Source organism: Babylonia areolata, chromosome 19 (assembly GCF_041734735.1).
Source record: "Babylonia areolata isolate BAREFJ2019XMU chromosome 19, ASM4173473v1, whole genome shotgun sequence".
NCBI classification, from domain to species: Eukaryota; Metazoa; Mollusca; class Gastropoda; order Neogastropoda; family Buccinidae; genus Babylonia; species Babylonia areolata.
The window spans coordinates 53,890,130-53,909,728 of NC_134894.1; the positions used below are offsets into that span (position 1 = coordinate 53,890,130).

The 19,599-nt window shown below is 42.0% G+C and overlaps 1 protein-coding gene across 1 annotated transcript in view; it reads left to right on the forward strand.

Moving 5' to 3' along the window:
* The window catches only part of LOC143293848 (putative transporter slc-17.2), a 29,824-nt gene that overhangs the window by 4,160 nt on the left and 6,065 nt on the right, over nucleotides 1-19,599 (forward strand). The window contains exons 4-7 of the mRNA XM_076605135.1: nucleotides 2,872-3,055; nucleotides 12,480-12,613; nucleotides 13,969-14,124; nucleotides 17,709-17,841. Of these exons, the coding sequence (XP_076461250.1) occupies nucleotides 2,872-3,055; nucleotides 12,480-12,613; nucleotides 13,969-14,124; nucleotides 17,709-17,841 (607 nt within the window). The remainder of the gene's footprint in view (nucleotides 1-2,871; nucleotides 3,056-12,479; nucleotides 12,614-13,968; nucleotides 14,125-17,708; nucleotides 17,842-19,599) is intronic.

Here is a 19,599-nt window from a genome sequence, read left to right on the forward strand (position 1 = left end):
ACATATTAGCATGTATGCATTAATTCTTATATATATATTTCTGCATGTGCATCTGTTAGAGTGTTTACACACATGTATAATGCATGCACATGTACACATGCAGAAACATGCACACATACACACATATGAACACACATACAGACGCATCCATGCACAAACACACACACTCACACACACACACACACACACACACACACACACACACACACACACACACACACACACACACAAACTGATGCAGCTCTGAACCAGAAAGTCCTTTCTTCCATGATATAAACAAGAGCCACACCTGTTTCAAGCTGAACAGATCCCAAATAAGGAAAGGTTTCCACCTTTGTTCTGTATCCATTCAATCTAAATCTGAAGTCAAAACAAGAATGAAAGCTGTTGCTTGATACTGCTATTCATATAACATTCAAAACAAGAAAACCTTTCTTGCCCACCAAATTGGCTATATTGATCGTTCTCACGAGTTCTGAGTCTTGTCTGAGTAGTTTTTTTGTTCAGTTAGAATCCAATATTTTGGATGACATTGATAAAGTGTGGCATGCAGAGATGGTATGAGGACTTAATAATGGCTGTATGACTCAGATGTGGCTCTGTGACTGGTGGGTTTGGACTTTGGATAAAGAGAACAGAATGCACAGCATGCTGTGCAGATACACTTCTAAAGCTCAAATGATGATTGATGAAAGGACACTGATGCTGCACAACTGACAGTAATAACTAATACTGTGTGTGTGTGTGTGTGTGTGTGTGTGTGTGTTTGCATGCATGCGTGTGTGTGTGTGTGTGTGTGTGTGTTTGCATGCGTGTGTGTGTGTGTGTGTGTGTGTGTGCGTGCGTGTGTGTGTGTGTGTGTGTGTGTGTTTGCTTGTGCTTGAAGTGCAAACTGGTGCATGTAATTTAGTGGTTAAAGGGAGCATGGATGTGCATTCAGGAGGTCATGCACCAACATGTGATCAATATTTGTGTGTGTTTTATCTTCAGTTTAACGTCTATTCACTATAAGTGTGTGTGTGTGTGTGATGTGCTTGTTTGTATTGTGTTTGTTTGTGTGTAATGTGTCTGTGTAATTGACAATTCACAAGATACAAGGCAAACAAAAACTTTCCTTCTCCCAGAAATTTAAAACATTGGTTAAAATGAATTGTGACATGGTTGACTGGAGAAACATTAGTTATTCTGGCCAGGATGGACAATTCACAGAATGAGTTATGCTCAAATCATGGTTGCAGCAGTTCTCTCCATGTGACTGGCAATGAAGGAAAAGAAAACAGACATTTCTGTCTTACCTGAATGATGATGAGGATAAAGATCATGTAGCAACCTTTGCCATAGCCAAAGCAAATGCCTTGAAGCAAAGTTTTGGTGTGGGAAAGGATACTGACATTGAGAATGACTTCTTGATTGTTACACTAGAGTCGAGTAGCACACACTCACACACAGACACACAGACACACACACACACACACACACACACACACACACACACAGTGTCTGACACTACCCATACAATACCTGATATATTGTATGTACAGACACACTCTGTATGTGTGTGTGTGTGTGTGTGTGTGTGTGTGTTGATCTCAGTTACATCCAAAGCAAGCTTCAAATTATTTTGGGGTACATATTGCATAGCAATGGCGATTTTAACTGTTATGTACTGGATCACATACAAACCTCTAGATCTGGTAAGATTCACACATGGCCTTGATCTGTTGGCTTCTGACTAGTCTTGCAGAGGGGTACCTTGAAACACACACACACACACACACACACACACACACACACACACACACACACACATTCACACACACACACACACACACACACACACACACACACACACACACACACACACACACACACACACACACACACACACACACACTCTTTGCAGATTTAAAGTAAACCCCTTCCATGTTTCTGAACCGGTCACCAGTGCTTCAGGGTTTGAAACCCTGTGTCAGCCTGGTGCTGTGTCCTTGGGAAAGGCACTTTGCTCCAATGGGGATAGCGTGTCGCCACACTGAGAGCGCCACCCATTATTTTGTATTTTTTTCTACCTGCAGTTTTTTTTAATTTGTTTTCCTCGCTCCACACAGATGTGCAGTATTACTCTTTTTTGTGTTAAAAAAGTGGCTCGGGGTAGGCGTAGAAGGTGAAGCAGGAAGGGGTAGGTAGACAGGCAGAGGATAGGTGCACAATCCTCTCTCTCCTCGTACCACAGCAGGGTCTTTTAGTAAGATGAATTGGTCCATCAGTAAGCAGTGTGTCCTGAGAAAATCCCACGCTTCCACCACAGGCGCCTGACACACTGTAACATTTGTCACAACAGATTTCTCTGTGTGAAATTCAGGCTGCTCTCCCCAGGGAGAGCATGTCGCTACACTGAGAGCGCCACCCATTATTTTGTATTTTTTCCTGCCTGCAGTTTTTAATTTGTTTTCTTATTGAAGTGGATTTTTCTACAGAATTTTGCCAGGAACAACACTTTTGTTGCCGCGGGTTCTTTTATGTGTGCTAAGCGCATGCTGCACACAGGACCTCAGTTTATCGTCTCTTCTGAATGACTAGCGTCCAGACTCCCACTCAAGGTCTAGTGGAGGTGAAAAAAATACTGGTGACTGTGCCGGGATTCGAACCAGTGCGCTCAGATTCTCTCACCTCCTAGGCAGACGCGTCACCTCAAGGCCATCACTCCACATGTGAATGAACATCTGACTTTGGCTAGGGAAGGTAAAAGTGAGGGGATGAGAGGACTGGGCTGAAACCTAGACACAGTGAATAAGAACTCACTGCCTCGATGGTGGCAAAAAGGCTGTGGCACCTTTAACTTTTAACCTTCCACATTTCTGGATTCAACAGGGAACAATATCCCCGGCTTTCCACGCGCTGTGGGCCCAGTGGGCGCCGCCTCTCGAGAGCAGCAAACTGCGCAGCTTCTGTTTTGCTGGCTGTCAGATGGGCTATGTCCTGACCTTCCCCTTCACCGCTCTGCTGTGTGAATACGGCTTTGATGGGGGCTGGCCCAGCGTCTTCTATGTCATGGGTAAGCTGTTCATCACCTGGTTATGGTTTGTAGGTATTGTGTGTGTGATGTGTGTCAGGTATTGTGTGGCTATTGTGTCAGGTGTTGTGTGAGTTATGTTTGAGGTGTTGTAGGTATTGTGTGTGTGATGTGTCAGGTATTGTAGGTATTGTGTGGGTAATGTGTCAGGTGTTGTGTGGGTAATGTGTCAGGTATTGTATGTATTGTGTGTGTGATGTGTCAGGTATTGTATGTATTGTGTGGATAATGTGTCAGGTATTATGTGAGTAATGTGTCATGTATTGTAGGTATGTAATTTGTGAGGTATTGTGTGGGTAATGTGTCAGGTATTGTAGGCATTGTGTGTGTAATGTGTCAGGTAGTGTGTGGGTTATGTGTCAGATACTGTAGACCATGTACTTTGTGAGGTATTATGTGGGTAATGTCTCAGGTATTGTAGGTATTGTATGTGAAGTATGTCGGGTGTTGTGTGGGTGATGTGTCAGGAATTGTAGGTATTGTGTCGGTAATGTTTCAGGTGTTGTAGAGTATTGTGTAGGTAATGTTTCAGGTGCTGTAGGTATTGTGTGTGTGTAATATGTGTCATGTTTGTGTGGGTAATGTGTCAGGTATTGTGTGGGCAATGTGTCAGGTATTGTAGGTATTGTGTGGGTAATGCATCAGGTATTTTAGATATTGTTTGGGTAGTGTGTCAGATATTGTAGGTATTGTGTGTAATATGTCAAGTACTGTGTGGGTAATGTGTTAGGCATTGTAGGTGTTGTGTGGGTAATGTGTCAGGTGTTGTGTGGGTAATGTGTCAGGTGTTGTAGGTATTGTGTGTGTAATGTGTCTGGTATTGTGTTGGTAATGTGTCAGGTATTGTAGGTATGTAATATGTGAGGTATCATTTGGGTAATGTGTCAAGCAATGTAGGTATTATGAGTGCAATATGTCAGATGTTTTGTAAGTAAGTATTACAGGTATTATAGGTATGTGGGAAATGTGTGAGATATTATAGGTATTGTGTGGGTAATGTGTCAGGTATCATTGGTATTGAATGGGTACTGTATCAGGTATTGTGTAGGTAGAGTGTCAGGTATTGTAGGCATTGTGTGGGTAATATGACAGGCATTGTAGATACTGTGTGTTTAAAATGTCAGGTATTGTGCAGGTAATGTATCAGGTACTGTAGGTGTCGTGTGGCAAAATCATAGTTGTTGAGTCCTTGAGTTATGTACTTTCTGGCGTTTTGTTCTTCGCGGTTGGCAGTCAGGAGAGCAGCAAGACATAAATCTTTCCCAGAATGAAACAAGATTTGTGTGCACTGTGTTGACTGATATATCTATCCTTTATGGAGGATCTAAAATGATGTGAAGTGCTCTTGATAGGATTTCAGGGATTTTTCTTTTCCCTTAATCTCTTCTTTCTTTTAGATTCTTTTTTTTTTTACTCCCCACACCCTTTATATCTGGAAAAAACAACAGCATTTTCCCCCCCTCTCTCTCTCTTTATCTCACACACACACTCTCTGTGTCTCTTTCTTTTATCTTTTAGCCCCTTCAAATGGGGCGATGGTCTTATATTAAATAAATCTTAGACTGTTTGTTGAGTTTGGCTTTGTCTTTTACTCCTTTGCATTCTCTCTCTCTCTCTGTGTGTGTGTGTGTGTGTGTGTGTATGTGTGTGTGTGTGTTTAAATGTCTGTATCTGCCTGTCTTTCACACACACGCAGAAACACACACACACACACACACTTTCTCTCTCTCTCTCTTTCTGTCTCTCTCTCTCCTTTTTTATGTTGTTGTTTTTTGGGGGGTTTTTTGTCTCTTGACTCACTCTGTCTTCCTGTCTGCCTACTTTTCACATGTACATACACACACACACACACACACACACACACACAGTGACACACACACACACAGTGACACACACACACACACACACTCACACACACACACACACACACACACACACAGAGTGATACACACACACACACACACAGAGTGACACAAACACACACACACACACACACACACACACACACGACAAAAAAAAACAACACACACACACACACTTACACATACACTCTATCGCAGTTAAAAAAGGAGTGCTTCAGGGAAATGTTATTAGCCCCACGCTATTCAACATTTTCATTAATGACATAAGAGAATATATACACGATGACACCTCACCATACATCAATGAAACAACCAAGACTCAGATCCCTTATCTGTTATATGCGGATGACATTGTGATGCTCTCGACAACAAAAGTAGGACTACAAAACAAACTAGACCAACTACATGAATACTGTCTGCAATGGGGGCTTAAAATCAACAGGGACAAAACAAAAGTCGTAATTTTCACAAAAAACGACCCCAAAATACCAGTGCTCTTTTCATGTGGCGATAACTGCATCGAAACGACGGATAGATATAAATACTTGGGAGTTATTTTTCATAAGAGTGGAAATTTTCACCTTGCTGAAGACCACTTAGCCAAGCAAGGACATAAAGCAGCGCATGCTCTGAAACGCAGTGTGCGAGTGAAAGAAGTAAAAATGGATGTAATGACGCAACTGTTTGACATTTTAGTCACCCCAATTCTCAGTTACGGCGCTGAGGTGTGGTTTCCATTCAATCAAACCACGACAAACTTCTCCACGCCCTCTATGCTGTTCAACCAATTTGATGCCTTTCTCTCCGCAAAATGCCCCTCAGAAAATGTACATGTCAACTTCTGTAGGAGCTTAATGGGCGTACACAAAAGATCAATTAAGTTACCAGTCCTGGCAGAGCTGGGCAGATACCCCATTTCTCTGACCACAGTGTGTCAGGTCATCTCATTTTGGGTACACATCATAGAATCAAAAGAAGATAGCTATTTGAGGCAAGCATATGATGATATGTTATCGATGGATTCATTGGAAAAAGTTCCTTGGCTTAATTTTATCAAAAAGATACTGGTTTCAATTGGATTCTCCCACGTGTGGGAGAACCAAGGCACACTCAGCATTAAGCGACTAAAATATTCAGTCTTGAATAAACTACAGGATAAATATGTTCAATATTGGAACAGCAGAAAGAACGAGACCATTTCAAGGCTCTCCTTTTATTGCAAAATTGCAAATACTTATACATTACAACCTTACCTGATCAGCTGCAAAAATACTAAACACAGAGGAGCACTATGTCGATTGCGAATAAGTGCACATGAACTTAAAATTGAGCGTGGACGTCACTACAACGTAACTAGGAAAGACCGACTATGTAAATCATGTGGAGTTATAGAGGATGAACTGCATTTTCTGGACAAGTGTAGTGTGTACTCTGACTTGAGGTCTCGCCTACTTGTGACAGTCAATTCCCAGTCTTCGAATCATTGGCCAGATGGCACTGGCAACACAATAATCCAAAGGCCGAGTTCTCTGTTGCCACAAAATTATTTCCAACCAGAACTGGCAAAATACATATATGAATGCTTTAAAGTTCGCAGTCCATAACTATGTCTTATGGAATATCCTGCATGTGCTCACAACTTATTGCTTTTACTTTTTGTTTGCTTGTTGTGTTTAGTTTATAGTGTCCATAATTCCTATGATGGTTTTACGACAATTAAATGAGTTCTGAGTTCTGAGTTCTTCACTCTCCCTTTTTCTCTCTTTTTTTTTGGGGGGGGGGACGGTGGGGGTCGGAGGGGGGTGTTGCTTTTTGTCTCTTTCTCTCTCTCTGTTGCTTCCTGTGACTTCTCATGATTAATGCTTTTTACAAGGTGATTTTGACGTATACACATTCCTTCTTTAGAAAAATAAAAACCCATTTGTTGTGCAATGCCTTCCACCCCCAATTTTTTTGTTTTTCTGTTTGTTTTTTTAAGAAAGAAAACAGAGAGCAAAACTAAAGAAATATTTAATGGACTTTTTTTTCATGTTCCCCACATTTCATATTTTCAGTTGAGATCTTTGATGACTGTTTTTACCGCTGGATCTGTTAATGATACTGAGAATTTAAATTCGCCAGAAAAAATGCTGTTGTTGCTGGAATCACTGTGACTGTTTACAGGTTATCCCAGGAAAAGAAAATAACCCATTGACATTTCATGAACAAAACCAGGTTAAAATGATGAAATGTTTATCCCAGGAAAAGAAAATAACCCATTGACATTTCATGAACAAAGCCAGTTTTTAAAGTGATGAAATGTTATAACATAAACGTTTCACCTGGAAACTTCCACACAAATACCCCAAGAAAAATGTAATCACACACACTTAAACACACACATGCACATACACAGACAAACATAAACAACACACACACACACAAATGCACACACACAAACACATTAACACAGCACAAACAACACACACACACACACACACACACACACACACACACACACACACATGCATATTTCAGTGTCAGTGTCTACAATTCCATGCAGTTGGTCAGATCCTTCTCTCTCGTAGTACACGATCTTATTTTGTATTTGCATTGTTTCCAGTGTCGTAACATAAGCGTAGACAGGTAATAAATCCAGGTGTAAATGTATACCACCGGGTTTTACACACCACACACACAAATTACCACAGTTCTGATAAGGAACCAATCAAGTGACTGTAAACTGCCACCACAGTTCTCACAAAGGCCTCTTTCACAGAGTGAGTGTATAAACTTACACTTCCTTCTAACCGTTAACCCTTTGACTGCTGCTGACGAAAATGAGAACGCCCGTCAGTGAAGGGCTGTCACCTCAGGAGGAGACGACTGAGCTTACGTTTCAGGATGTCAGTCACCACTCTGTGTATGGACGTCTTCCTCTTGGGTACAAACATGAATCAGAAATCATATATAAACACAGACACAGAAGGATTTTACAGTAGATACATACGCATATACGTATAATTGCTTGTGCATGTGCACACTCACTCACACACACATACACATGCACACACGCACGCGTGCACACACACACACACACACATGCGCACACACACACACATGCACACACGCAGAGCATTTCAATGTATGTGTTCACGCTATATATTGCACAATGCTTTAAGCTCATGACATAGTAGTACATAATTACATAATCATTAATTCCAGCCATGTAGTGGCCAGTGTCTGTCATGGAAGATGGGGCGGTGGGGCGGGGACGTTTATGCTTGTGCTCAATATTTATATGCTGTGGTCGTCTAAAGGCCATGTTTGCAACTTGCGAACCCTTCCTTGATGACAACGCACATATAAATTATCTTCCTTTCTATCTTTCTTTCTTCCTTTTTATCATTTCTTTTCTTTTGTTCTTTTTTGTTTCCTTTTTTTTTTTTTAAATCCTGAAAAGTAAAAGAGGGAAGTGTTACATTTGATGATCCATGTAATCTCTTTGTGTGTGTATTAGGCGGGGATGGGGGTGGTGGGGTGTGGAGTATATGCGTATAAACATGATCAATGAAAGAAGCAGTATTTAAATTATATGTAGGACTAGGACACAGATTGTGAGACTTTGTACAGGTACTTTTCAAATGTGATTGCATATGCACATGCTGACAAGCATGCATTTTCTCTGTCTGTCTGTCCTTCTCTGTCTCTGTCTCTGTCTCTCTCTTTCTCTCTCTCACAGACACAGACACATAGACATAGACACAGACGCACACATGTGTGTGCATGCACATACACACACACACACACACACATACACACACACACGTACACACACACACATACACACACATACACACACACACACGCTTTCCTTTTTTCCTGTTGGCTTTCCCCCCCATACATTTGACCCCATTCCCACGACACCACACCATGAGGATGCAAATCAAGTATGACATGACACGTACCAGTGAAGCCCTGCGTTTATTTATATATGCACGAAGGCTGACATTTCCTTTGTGACTCAAAATAGGTACAGGACAGGCCTGGGTAGTTTCATTTAGCAGTGGTATGCGTGTTTGTGTGTGTGTGTGTTTGTGTGTGTGTGTGTGTGCGTGTGTTTGTGTGTGTGTGTGTGTGTGTGTGTGAGCAAGTGACTTGGACAAGGTGTGTCTGTTTGAAGTTGGTGTAATTTGATTTATTTTATTAATTCATCCTTCATAGTTGATGGGGTTTTGTACGTGAAAAGTGCTTGAACTCTGTTTGAGAAAAAGCTCTGGATAGTTGTTCTTTATGATCATTATTATTATTGAATCATGCTTCAGGTGAACTTTTTGAATTGGTTTTGAATTGTTGATTTGTGCTAACAATATCATTTTTGGCAGTTAGCTCAGGTTTTTGCTTTTAAAATCTGTTGTTGTTTTTTCATCAACTGAACAGTACAATTTGTAGTCTATAAAACACCTGATTTTAGCACATTTTACTGAATTATGTATATTTCTTCATTAACTCCTCATTTATTAGCCTGCTGTTTCCAGAACAACAAAATACTGCTACCAAAATGGTGAGGGAGAGCTGATTGATCTTAAAAGCCCATTTTTAGAAACATGTGGAGAGGAGGCATTTTGTTTAATGTCCCATCACTCAAGCTGGTGATTTGTAGACATTTTGTTGAAGTTTTGATTTTGACATTGAAATGTTGCCATATAAAAGGTATGAGAGGAGGAGTTGAATAGTGAGAGGGGTAAACAGGGTAGATGGAGGCTGAAGTCAAAGGTGAAGAATTGGAATAGATAGAAGTACAATGAAAGAAAGTTACCTTTGGGACACCAGAAAACAGAAGTTGTAAATTTCATAAGAGAAACAACTGATAATGTATGCATGTAGAGAGTCAGAAACACCAGCGTATCGAGTGACTTGTGATGACGCTCGTTTGTGTGTGTACATGGAAACTCACAAAGACTGGGAAAAAAGAAAGGTCAAGCTTCAGCAAACATGAATCACACACACACACACACACACACACACACACACACACACACACACTCCTGACATCTGACTGTTCAGGGAGATGTGTGTGACCTCAGCAATAACTTGTTAACTCTGACACAGACAGACAGACTCACACACACACACACTCTCTCTCTCTCTCTCTCTCTCTCTCTCCTGACATCTGAGTATTCAGAGAGGTGTGTGTGACCTCAACAATAATTTATTAACACTGACACAGACAGACACACACACACGCACACATGCACACACACACACACACACACACACACACACACTGAATGCTAACGTACTCCTGACATCTGACTGTTTAGGGAGGTGTGAGTGGGCTCAGCAGTAGCTTGTGCAAGTTAACAGTGACACCTGTGGCTGACACACACATACACTGTATGTTGACACCTGTGGCTGACACACACACACACTGTATGCTGACACCTGTGGCTGACAGACACACACACCGTATGCTGACACCTGTGGCTGACAGACACACACTGTATGTTGACACCTGTGGCTGACAGACACACACACTGTATGCTGACACCTGTGGCTGACAGACACACACACTGTATGCTGACACCTGTGGCTGACAGACACACACACTGTATGCTGACACCTGTGGCTGACACACACACTGTATGCTGACACCTGTGGCTGACAGACACACACACTGTATGCTGACACCTGTGGCTGACAGACACACACACTTTATGCTGACACCTGTGGCTGACAGACACACACTGTATGCTGACACCTGTGGCTGACAGACACACACACTGTATGCTGACACCTGTGGCTGACAGACACACTGTATGCTGACACCTGTGGCTGACAGACACACACACTGTATGCTGACACCTGTGGCTGACAGACACACACACTTTATGCTGACACCTGTGGCTGACAGACACACACTGTATGCTGACACCTGTGGCTGACAGACACACACACTGTATGCTGACACCTGTGGCTGACACACACACACTGTATGCTGACACCTGTGGCTGACAGACACACACACTGTATGCTGACACCTGTGGCTGACAGACACATACACTGTATGCTGACACCTGTCAGCCAGACACACACACTGTATGCTGACACCTGTGGCTGACACACACACACTGTATGCTGACACCTGTGGCTGACAGACACACACACTGTATGCTGACACCTGTGGCTGACAGACACATACACTGTATGCTGACACCTGTCAGCCAGACACACACACTGTATGCTGACACCTGTGGCTGACAGACACACACTGTATGCTGACACCTGTGGCTGACACACACACTGAATGCTGACACCTGTGGCTGACAGACACACACACTGTATGCTGACACCTGTGGCTGACAGACACACACACTGTATGCTGACACCTGTGGCTGACACACACACTGTATGCTGACACCTGTGGCTGACAGACACACACACTGTATGCTGACACCTGTGGCTGACAGACACACACACTGTATGCTGACACCTGTGGCTGACAGACACACACACTGTATGCTGACACCTGTGGCTGACACACACATACACTGTATGTTGACACCTGTGGCTGTAACCTTTGTTTATGTCCTACTCCTTGTCTGTCTCATCCATGAATGCCTATTTGTTATTCACCTTTTCTTTGTCACAGTAAGTTCCTATTTTTTCTTTCTTTTTTTTTTTTTTTAAATTAATTATTTTTTGTTTACACCCGTGCATTGTTAAGCCACAGGTTTTGCTTGTGAGTCAGTTTGTTGCCCAGAGGGTGGTGTGGAGATCAAGCAGGAAGAACAGAAATAGAGAGAAATGGGAGGGGAGAGAGAGAGAGAGAGTTCGTGTGTATGCATACGTTTGTCATGAATCTTTGCTTGTACGTTCTTTTGTATGTGTGTGTGGTTTTGTGTGTGTGTGTGTGTGTGTGGTGTGTGTGAGCACATCAGTGTTAATTTCTATTTTAGCTTACATTCAATTTATATATGCGAAAAGACTCATGGGAAAATGCAATGTCATGCTGAACATTTTTTTTCCAGTTATATTCACACACACGCACGCACGCACACACGCACACATGCACGCACATCTGTATACATCTATAAAGTATTTATCTGTCATATGTATATATACCCCGGTGTGTCCTATATATATATATATATATATATATATATATATATGTATATGTCTATATAGATTTTTTTAATGTGGGAACTGTGTTTAGTATTGATATTTTGTGATTTTTTAGAAAATAATGTATTTCTTTTAGTGTGTGCTGTTTGAGTGATGTGATTTTTGCATGGCTGTGATTTATTGATTATTTGCCTATCAAATGATGTTACTAGGGAACTTCACAGTAAGAAGATGATATGATGTGCAATGTGTTTATATTGCCAGGGTGCTGTAAACTCACATCACCAGGTTACATTACTGTAAAGCGCTACACACTGTACAACACAAAGAAGATGATTTAATGTACACAGCATGTAGTAAACTCATATTACCATAACCAAAGAGCACTATGCACTTTACAGTGACACTAAGAAGATGGGTTGTATGATTTCTGTACACAGCGTGCAGTGTGCTGGCGTGGTGCCTTGTGTGGATGCTGCTGGTGACTGATTCCCCCCTGGACCACCCCCGAATCTCCCAGGTGGAACAGACCTACATCGTCACCAGTCTTAAAGGAACCATTTCCATGAATAAGGTGAGAGAGGGGGAGGGAATTGACAACAGAAAAACAACAATAACGTCGTGAAATGTTTATGTGGCGTTGAATCTTCTGCAGAGACCAGTCAAAGCGCTCTCACACCAGTGATTCACATGCATACACACCAGTCGTTCACATGCATACACACCAGTCATTCACATGCACGCACACACCAGTCATTCACACATACACACCAGTCATTCACATGCATGCACACACCAGTCGAATGCATACATACCAGTCATCCACATGCATACATACCAGTCATTCACATGCATACATCCACATGCATACATACCAGTCATTCACATGCATACATCGACATGCATACATACCAGTCATTCACATGCATACATCCACATGCATACGTACCAGTCATTCACATGCATACATCCACATGCATACATACCAGTCATTCACATGCATACATCCAAATGCATACATACCAGTCATTCACATGTACACATACCAGTCATTCACATGCATACATCCACATGCATACATACCAGTCATTCACATGCATACATACCAGTCATTCACATGCATACATCCACATGCATACATACCAGTCATTCACATGCATACATCCACATGCATACATACCAGTCATTCACATGCATACATCCACATGCATACATACCAGTCATTCACATGCATACATACCAGTCATTCACATGCATACATCATGCATACATACCAGTCATTCACATGCATAAATCCACATGCATTCATACCAGTCATTCACATGCATACATACCAGTCATCCACATGCATACATACCAGTCATTCACATGCATGCACAGGCTTGATTTAGATGGATGAAGAATGAAAGTTGTAAACAGATAAAAAGAAAAATAATTTTAAAAAACCGATAGAAAACGTCAAAAACTGCACTGGAGAGAGGGAGGAGAGTGGGTGGTGGGGGCTGTTTTAGAAAGTGTTAGGTTTAAAGGCCTGATGAAGGATCTTTAGATAAAATGCATGTGCATGCACAAATGTTGGTGAATATGTGTGTGTAGGTTGGCATGTGCATATAATGCTCACTACCATAGTTATGAAATTGTTTTTCAGTTTTCACAATGACATTTTATGTAGTGTGCCAATGTGCTATTGACTGATTTTTTTTTATTTTTCTTTTTTTCTAATGTATATACTTAAATTTTAAAAAAGTTTCTGTACATATTGAGTGCAGTTGCTTTATGCCTGTTCAATTTATTTTTTGTTACAGAAATGCCATCACAGCACACCCTGGCTTTTAATCTAATGTATATAAATATAAAAAAAAGAAAATGTTTATAGATATTAGAGTGCGGTTGTTTAATGTCTGTTTTATTTCTTCATTTTTATCCCAGAAACGTCACCACAGCACACCCTGGCTACAGGTGCTGATGTCACGACCGGTGTGGGCCACTTTCATTGCTCACACCTGTTTTAACTGGGGCGAGTACACCTTCCTCACCAACATTCCCACCTACCTCAGGGAGGTTCTGCTGTTCGACATCAAGGCAGTAAGTTGCTTTAAACATGCCCTTGTAAGTAGGTTGTCACTGAAGTGCTTAATGTGATACTGATGTAATTTTTTCTATGGAGACGTGTGTGACTGGTATATTGTGCAAAATTATGTTAATAATGATGATGTTTTAACGCAGTGGGTAAAAAAAAGTTGCTTTGAACAAGTTTTATTCGTTTAATTCTTTCACTGCCATCGGCGAACTTAGTCAAGTAGACAGTGCACCACTACAATTAACTTAAGTTTGCATCCAGGGGTCACGTTAAAAGGACGGTTTTTCAGATTATAACAAAGCTTGACGGCTGCAGCCAGTTTCAACCAGTGGTACAGTGACTACCCTTTGCTCCCTGACCCAGTGTGAAGTGAACACGTCCATTGTGTTTTAACATGAACCGAAGCCTGTGGCTGAGAGCATTGTATCTGAAATATTTGGCGCTGGGGGTCGTTTTTCACACAGACACTTGGCAGTGAAAGAGTTAAGGACAATACAACGCAGCACTAAACATCAGAACATGGAGCACAGCACTAAACATCAGAACATGGAGCACAGCACTAAACATCAGAACATGGAGCACAGCAAGCTAAACATCAGAACATGGAGCACAGCACTAAACATCAGAACATGGAGCACAGCACTAAACATCAGAACATGGAGCACAGCACTAAACATCAGAACATGGAGCACAGCAAACTGAACATCAGAACATGGAGCACAGCAAGCTAAACATCAGAACATGGAGCACAGCACTGAACATCAGAACATGGAGCACAGCACTGAACATCAGAACATGGAGCACAGCACTAAACATCAGAACATGGAGCACAGCAAGCTAAACATCAGAACATGGAGCATGGCAAGCTAAACATCAGAACATGGAGCACAGCACTGAACTTCAGAACATGGAGCACAGCACTAAACATCAGAACAGCAAGCTAAACATCAGAACATGGAGCACAGCAAGCTAAACATCAGAACATGGAGCACAGCACTAAACATCAGAACAACAAGCTAAACATCAGAACATGGAGCACAGCACTAAACATCAGAACGTGGAGCACAGCAAGCTAAACATCAGAACATGGAGCACAGCAAGCTAAACATCAGAACATGGAGCACAGCACTAAACATCAGAACATGGCGCACAGCACTAAACATCAGAACATGGAGCACAGCACTAAACATCAGAACATGGAGCACAGCACTAAACATCAGAACATGGAGCACAGCACTAAACATCAGAACATGGAGCACAGCAAGCTAAACATCAGAACATGGAGCACAGCAAGCTAAACATCAGAACATGGAGCACAGCACTAAACATCAGAACATGGAGCACAGCACTAAACATCAGAACATGGAGCACAGCACTAAACATCAGAACATGGAGCACAGCACTGAACATCAGAACACGGAGCACAGCACTAAACATCAGAACATGGCGCACAGCACTGAACATCAGAACATGGAGCACAGCAAGCTAAACATCAGAACATGGAGCACAACACTAAACATCAGAACATGGCGCACAGCACTGAACATCAGAACATGGAGCACAGCAAGTTAAACATCAGAACATGGAGCACAGCACTGAACATCAGAACATGGAGCACAGCACTAAACATCAGAACATGGAGCACAGCAAGCTAAACATCAGAACATGGAGCATGGCAAGCTAAACATCAGAACATGGAGCACAGCACTGAACTTCAGAACATGGAGCACAGCACTAAACATCAGAACAGCAAGCTAAACATCAGAACATGGAGCACAGCAAGCTAAACATCAGAACATGGAGCACAGCACTAAACATCAGAACAGCAAGCTAAACATCAGAACATGGAGCACAGCACTAAACATCAGAACGTGGAGCACAGCAAGCTAAACATCAGAACATGGAGCACAGCAAGCTAAACATCAGAACATGGAGCACAGCACTAAACATCAGAACATGGCGCACAGCACTAAACATCAGAACATGGAGCACAGCACAAAACATCAGAACATGGAGCACAGCACTAAACATCAGAACATGGAGCACGGCAAGCTAAACATCAGAACATGGAGCACAGCAAGCTAAACATCAGAACATGGAGCACAGCACTAAACATCAGAACATGGAGCACAGCACTAAACATCAGAACATGGAGCACAGCACTAAACATCAGAACATGGAGCACAGCACTGAACATCAGAACATGGAGCACAGCACTAAACATCAGAACATGGCGCACAGCACTGAACATCAGAACATGGAGCACAGCAAGCTAAACATCAGAACATGGAGCACAGCAAGCTAAACATCAGAACATGGAGCACAACACTAAACATCAGAACATGGCGCACAGCACTGAACATCAGAACATGGAGCACAGCAAGTTAAACATCAGAACATGGAGCACAACACTAAACATCAGAACATGGAGCACAACACTAAACATCAGAACATGGAGCACAGCACTGAACATCAGAACATGGAGCACAGCACTAAACATCAGAACATGGAGCACAGCAAGCTAAACATCAGAACATGGAGCACAGCACTAAACATCAGAACATGGAGCACAGCACTAAACATCAGAACATGGAGCACAGCAAGCTAAACATCAGAACATGGAGCACAGCAAGCTAAACATCAGAACATGGAGCACAGCACTAAACATCAGAACATGGAGCACAGCAAGCTAAATGTCAGAACATGGAGCACAGCACTAAACATCAGAACATGGAGCACAGCAAGCTAAACATCAGAACATGGAGCACAGCAAGTTAAACATCAGAACATGGAGCACAGCAAGCTAAACATCAGAACATGGAGCACAGCACTAAACATCAGAACATGGAGCACAGCAAGCTAAACATCAGAACATGGAGCACAGCAAGCTGAACCTTATACATGTCAAGTGCACACTTGTAATCTATATGCACACAGTTGGCTGCAACAAAGAAGCACTGACAATACCAATGGAGTAAAAATAAACAAACACACACACAAAAAAGCATTGATAAATCAAAGTAAAGATGAAGAGGGATGAGATGAAACTCACAGACACAAAGTTGGGCCAGGCCAACAAACTACATCAGGTATAAGCAGTAAGTTCATGAAATTGTGTCCTGACAGATCTGGAACCAAATGTTCATTATTATTAATCATGAGAGAAAAACATAGCAATGTATTATATTAAAAACAGAAGAAGAAAAAGAGAACAGATTCATAAGGAAATGCATATGTTGACATTTTCGTGTGCACACATACTTACGTGCATGCATACATACATGCATCCATCCATCCATCTATCCATACATATATACATGGAGAGAGAGAGAGAGAGAGAGAGAGAGAGAGAGAGAGAGAGAGAAAACTTTTTTTATATAAGTATTTGTTACTCACCACTTATTTTAAGGACATCACCCTATTATATAAGGAGAAAGATATACATAATGTGCTTTTAGATACTGACCATTCCATGGCATTCAGTTCACTTGTTGCAGAAGATTGAAATCATATATGAGTAGAATGTTTTTGAACTGCCCTGTTTTCACTTGTATTTTTATTGCCTATGTTGTTGTTTTCCTTCCTACAGAATGGACTTTTATCAGCACTGCCGTACGCTTGTTTCTGGTTCGTCATCAATGTGTCCGGACAAGTGGCAGACGTCATACGTCGTAAACAGCTGATGAATACAACAAAAACAAGGAACTTTTTCAACTTTTTAGGTATGGTGTGGTGAATTTCCCCTTCTCTACCTTTAGAATAGTGTGTGTATGTGTGTGTGTGAGTGTGTGCTTATGTGTCTTTGAATGTGTCTGTGCGTGTTCCTGTGTGTGTTGGCAGGTGCAGACACGAATTTACAAATGCGAGTGTGTGTACATTTTTTATGTGTGTACATTCTTTGTGTGAGTCATTGAAAGGCCTTCACATTCCCAAACAGTGTGGCAGCATGTGTGAAATTTGTGATTAGATTTAAAAGTTTGTCAAAAAATTTTGGTAGGAATTTAGAAGGTAGCCAGTGAGGTAAGAAAAGCACTCACTTACTGAAGGGAAACAAAAAAACAAAGAAAGTTGTTGGACAGACCTTACAGGTCAGGATGTCAATGAATGGCTGTCACCTCACTGAGATTAGATCTTACAGGTCAGGATGTCAATGAATGGCTGTCACCTCACTGAGATTAGATCTTACAGGTCAGGATGTCAATGAATGGCTGTCACATCACTGAGATTGTACAGACCTTACAGGTCAGGATGTCAATGAATGGCTGTCACCTCACTGAGATTGTACAGACCTTACAGGTCAGGATGTCAATGAATGGCTGTCACATCACTGAGATTGTACAGACCTTACAGGTCAGGATGTCAATGAATGGCTGTCACCTCACTGAGATTGTACAAACCTTACAGGTCAGGATGTCAATGAATGGCTGTCACCTCACTGAGATAGGACAGACCTTACAGGTCAGGATGTCAATGAATGGCTGTCACCTCACTGAGATTGTACAAACCTTACAGGTCAGGATGTCAATGAATGGCTGTCACCTCACTGAGATTGTACAGACCTTACAGGTCAGGATGTCAATGAATGGCTGTCACCTGACTGAGATAGGACAGACCTTACAGGTCAGGATGTCAATGAATGGCTGTCACCTGACTGAGATAGGACAGACCTTACAGGTCAGGATGTCAATGAATGGCTGTCACCTCACTGAGATTGTACAGACCTTACAGGTCAGGATGTCAATGAATGGCTGTCACCTGACTGAGATAGGACAGACCTTACAGGTCAGGATGTCAATAAATGGCTGTCACCTCACTGAGATAGGACAGACCTTACAGGTCAGGATTCAGTCACCGTACTTCATCCATACTTCTTCCTTGTGGGGTGGCATTTCTTTTGTACAGTTCAATCAGATAACAGCATTGAAAGGTAACGCAGAAAGTAGTGACTACACTTCAAAAACCTTCAAAATCCTCATGGAACGCACTCCCTCTTCCTGTCCGCCATGCTGTTTCTTGCTCTTCTTTCAAAACCTCTTTGAAAACTCATTTATTTCCAGCCATTCTGATCAGTAAATGAGTTGTCTTCACTTTTTAATTTTATTTCAATTGTTACTTCCATTATTGTTGCTATTTCTAAACATGCACATGTTTATATGCCTTCAGCGGCCAAGGTGTGCTTGCGTCTCTCTTCCCACTCAGGATCAGCATCTCTCTTCCCACTCAGGATCAGTGTCTTTCTCTCTCTTCCCACTCAGGATCAGTGTCTCTCTTCCCACTCAGGATCAGCGTCTCTCTCTCTCTTCCCACTCAGGATCAGCGTCTCTCTCTCTCTTCCCACTCAGGATCAGCGTCTCTCTTCCCACTCAGGATCACAGTCTCTCTCTCTCTTCCCACTCAGGATCAGCGTCTCTCTTCCCACTCAGGATCAGTGTCTCTCTTCCCACTCAGGATCAGTGTCTCTCTCTCTCTTCCCACTCAGG